This window comes from Alosa pseudoharengus, unplaced genomic scaffold (genome assembly GCF_046254945.1).
Source record: "Alosa pseudoharengus isolate Yale_2024_CS ecotype anadromous, Long Island Sound unplaced genomic scaffold, YU_APseudo_1.1 YU_APseudo_1.1_scf_1, whole genome shotgun sequence".
NCBI lineage: Eukaryota > Metazoa > Chordata > Actinopteri > Clupeiformes > Clupeidae > Alosa > Alosa pseudoharengus.
In genome coordinates, this window is record NW_027468564.1 from 45461938 (window position 1) to 45466937 (window position 5000).

At 40.6% G+C, this 5000-nt stretch overlaps 1 protein-coding gene across 1 annotated transcript in view; it reads right to left on the reverse strand.

Annotated features, from left to right (window-relative positions):
* The window catches only part of cfap58 (cilia and flagella associated protein 58), a 160523-nt gene that overhangs the window by 86960 nt on the left and 68563 nt on the right, over positions 1-5000 (reverse strand). Inside the window, exon 12 of the mRNA XM_076280326.1 lies at positions 2822-2962. Within this exon, the coding sequence (XP_076136441.1) occupies positions 2822-2962 (141 nt within the window). The remainder of the gene's footprint in view (positions 1-2821; positions 2963-5000) is intronic.

Genomic DNA, 5000 nt, shown 5'->3' on the forward strand with positions numbered 1-5000 from the left:
AATCGCTATTTAGAGCACCAGTTTTGTAAGTGTACTATCAAAAGCAACATTAACTTTCGTTGGCCTTGTCTTACTTTCACTTTCACGTCATTCACTTAAACTTTCCTACTTGCTAGATTTGACCAATCTTCCATAGCCTACGTGCACAAGTAGTTTGAGTAGAACTACTGATCTTCATTATCTCGCTGCTTGTTGACATCTTATCATGTATGGTATTATTTCATGATCGCTAAACGTTTGATTATTTTTAATGTTGTCATCAGTTAACTTCATTCAACTGCGCTTGTATGTAGGCGCTGCCATTCAGTTGTGGACGTTCGTAAATTGCGTTTATGGGCGGAGAAAGGCAGAGAAAGGCGCAGTTTACACTAAGGGTTGAACGATTGATAAATACGACGGAAACTTGGGTCTGACAGCGTTCGCAATCTGCGGTTTGTCCATGACGCTGATAACGCTACGTTCGCAAATGTACGTACATCTGGCCCAGAGAGCCTTCACAGCCGACTTTGCATGCGCTGTGTGCATTATGAATGGGCTGGAGAGAGAACAGGGAGAAGGAGAGCGTGCACAGTTTCAGAGCTCGCCATCATTGCCATTTGGCTCATACCGTGTCAAAACAGATTGAATTCAGGAAAATAAATTCATAAATAAAGACACATAGTCATTACATTGTTGTACCAATGCATAATATCTAATCTATGATACAACACTGACAGACCTTGGTTTTGGGACCCACTCGTTGACTGAACAAAAACTGAGATGGTGCGGCAACAACTTTAACTGATTTGACACGGAATAAACCATTGGTGATGAGGGCTCTTCTGCTAGTCTGAACTCATGGTGAAATTAATGAGGAACACAGGCCAAGCATAGAAAGAAAGTCAAATTACTTTGCCTGTGTAGAACCGAATTGGTGAGTCTTCCAGCCATAATTCATTTTTTTCGAGGGACAGAATATGCATCTGATATTGGAGGCAGGTAGCTACAGTAGCTACCAGGCTACCATGGTTTACTTTTCAACGGAAAGCAAAAAATGCCGACAGATCATTGTCAGCAACGAGGTATGCTGTTTATAATAACATATTAACCTATTAACCTAATAGAGTTTTTCGTACCTTAATATAATTTTTCCAAAATCGTTTTAGTGGTTCATCAACTCGTAACAGTGTGAACGGCACTTTGGTATTCGTTTTGCGACCCTCTATCGGCTATAACCGCACTTTGTAAGCTTGCCAGATCGATAGCGGATCTGTAGTTCAATGGAATGAGACATAGGAAACTACAAATTTGACTTGCTTCTGATGTCGCAATACATCACACTTTCATTAAATCATGCAACATACTCTACCGTGTCTGTGGACATCGTTATTTGCAAAGCCGGTGCTAGATAAACAAAAAGCGTGCATGCGACAGAGGAAAAGTGCTTTAGTGTTATTACTGTAACTACATTAATGAAAATGTATTCCTGCTGTTGCTACTATAATGTAGACTCTACATTGTAGGGGAACAGTTTGTTTTTTGCTAACCATTTGTGTAAAGCGAACTATGATGAAAACCATTGAGAATCAACTCTTGTATCCTCTTGTATCTTGTTCTAGCCTGCCATCTATTGGCTTAGGAAAAAATTGGCCCACGGCGAAATTTACTTAAGTATAAGTATAAGTATATATACTCTTTTGATCCCGTGAGGGAAATTTGGTCTCTGCATTTATCCCAATCCGTGAATTAGTGAAACACACACAGCACACAGTGAACACACAGTGAGGTGAAGCACACACCAATCCCGGCGCAGTGAGCTGCTTGCTTCAACAGCGGCGCTCGGGGAGCAGTGAGGGGTTAGGTGCCTTGCTCAAGGGCACTTCAGCCGTGGCCCACTGGTCGGGGCTCGAACCGGCAACCCTCCGGTTACAAGTCCAGAGTGCTAATCAGTGGGCCACGGCTGCCCCTTGCTGTCTTACTTGCTATAGTAGAACACACTTATACATATACTGACTATTCACACCTTCTGAGACACACTCTGGATACACACTTGGATATGCACTGGATACGCACTGGATACGCACTGGATACGCACACACACACACACACACACACACACACACACACACACACACACACACACACACACACATGCACATATGCACAGATGTGCAAATACAGATGTGACTGCGTCACTACAAAATGATAAGAATGTGTTATTATAAGAACTGTGAAGAGAGAGGTGCATTTGATTCACACACACACACACACACACACACACACACACACAGAAAGAGAGCAAAGCCTCCGAGGCCCCTCAGCCTGTGTTCTAATGAGGTTGGAGTGTAAGGCTCCCTGCTTTTATCTGACAGATAGACAGAGAAAGAGAGGGAGAGAGAGAATGACATGGAAAGAGATGACCAGGAAGAGAGCCCAAGAGAAAGAGGAGAAGAGAAAGAAAGATAGATAGATAGATAGATAGATAGATAGATAGATAGATAGATAGATAGATAGATAGATAGATAGATAGATAGATAGATAGATAGATAGATAGAGATAGATAGATAGATAGATAGATAGATAGATAGATAGATAGATAGATAGAGATAGATAGATAGATAGATAGATAGATAGATAGATAGATAGATAGATAATGAAAAAGATAAGGGGGAAAAAGAGACGAAACAAAATCAGGCAGCCAGAAAAAGAGGCAAAGGGAGACAGAGAGAGAGTGAAAGAAACAATGAAAGAGAGGGCAAAGGAAAGCAAGGGAGAGAGAGAGAGAGAGAAAATGAAAGCGAGAGAGAGAACAAGCGAGCACGCCCCCTATGCCTGGCTCTACCTGGTCTAATTCTTTTTTCTGTCGGAGCCTCTCAGCGTCAGCGTCGGCTATGATCTTGAGCAGCTTGCACTCCTCGGCCTCCTGGTTGTCGATGAACTGCTTCGTCTCCAGGGCCTGCTGCTTCAGCTTCTGCAGCTCTGCCTGGAGAGAGAGAGAGAGAGAGAGAGAGAGAGAGAGGTGGGTGGAGGTGAAAGGGGAGAGAGAGTCAGACAGACAGACAGACAGAGAGAGATGGGGGAGAGAGAGAATAAGAGAGATTCTGATTATCAAACACTTTCACTTTGAAACAAGATCATTAAACAATTTGAAAAAAATAAAATAATGAATGAATGAATGGACAACTGGACGGATGGATGGATAAATGAATAAATGAAATAATGGTTACACTTTACTTGACAGTGTCGACATAAGAGTGACATGACACTGTCATGAACGTGCCATAAACAAGTCATAAACGTTTATGACATAACGCTTCTGTTATGTGACATTTGTTTTTTGTTTTTTTAGGGTTAGGATTAGGGTTAGGTTTAGGGATAGGTTTATAGTTAGGGTTAGGGTTGGGGTAATAGGATTAGGGTTAAAGGTTAGGATTAGGGTTAGGGTTAGGTTTCATGTGTCATGACAGTGTCATATGTTCATACTGTCAAGTAAAGTGTTACCGAAATAATTAATGAATTAATGAAAGACCAGCCAACACATGTTCATACACATAACCCAGCAGCATTTTAAGATTTAAAAGAGACTGACAGGGAAGCTATACTAGGGGCGTAACTGAAACGTTCCGTTCGCGGCGCGTAAAATCCATTTTAGAAGAATGGTCTTTTTAGAACGAACGTGCCGCTATCACGTCTGGTGTAGCTACTTCCTTTGATTACAGTGTTTCCTCTAGGATTTTTTTAAGCAGTGGGGGCAGGCCTGTCCGAACAACCCCCCCCCCACCCCCGTCCCCCCGTCCCACGGAACTGACAACTGACACTTCGCTGCAACACAAACAATTATATGTATTCACCTCTATTCACACACAATGAGGCATTATTTTCAGTTGTGATTGAGCTGTATATTTGGAGAATCTACAACAGGTCTGCACAATGAATTTTGAAAGGAAACTGCGACTATTGTACGTCTGCCCCATTTCTGATACCGTGGGGGAAGAAAATTAAACCGTGGGGGGCCGCCACTACCAAATCAACATAGAGGAAACACTGGATTATATGGATGCTAATTGTTGCAGCAGACGCAACGCGAACGGAACTCTTCAGTTACGCGCCTGGTGTAGCTCATACCTAAGACAAACTGCCATTGAATCTGAATGTCTATTTTCCAGAGAGAGAGAGAGAGAGAGAGAGAGAGAGAGAGAGAGAGAGAGCAAATTAATTGAACAGAGACAAAAAACATATTTAAATCAAAATATATTTAATTAATATATATTAATATAAATAAATTAATTAATTAATATATTTAAATCAATGTAATTAAATTAACACCTGCAACCAGCCCATTAAATGCAACCCACTCACTTTTATGCGTTAAATTAGTTAAAAACTGTGAAGTTGAAACTGTACAAAATAACCACACTAAACAGACATAAACATGTCAGTATATTATAAAAATGAAATTCATCACAAAATTGCAATAAATGCCCATTTATTTTTGAGCAATCCGAAAGTCAAAAATATACCCCAGGAAGAGAAATGCTTTGAAATTGCTTAAAGAGAGTGAAATAAAACAAAAATATAATAAGAAGAAAAAGAAAACTACAGCAATATAAAATAAAAAAAAAACATTATAGAACTAGAGGAAATTGAAAGCTCCACTGACCAAAATCGTTTCTGGGGAAAAATGGAATAACCCAAACCCAGAACAAATTCAAGAGATAACTCTAAAAGACAGAGAATCAAAGAAGACCTATTTTGAAATCTTTTCAGCAAAATGGCCACCCCTTTAACCTCACAGATGGCAAGCAAATCATTAAGCAACAAATACACTCTGTTGAAAAAGTGAAAAATAGACAGCCCAAGGCCCCTGGTGTATGAACTCAGACTGGGAGAAATGGCGGACATACTCAGACTAAAAGCTGAAAAAAGGCACCGTGACCTGACCAGTCTCTGAAATACACAGCTCAAGTACAGCACCCCTGAGCTGCAAAAAGCTCCTTTTGAAAACGTTTCAATCTTGTTCT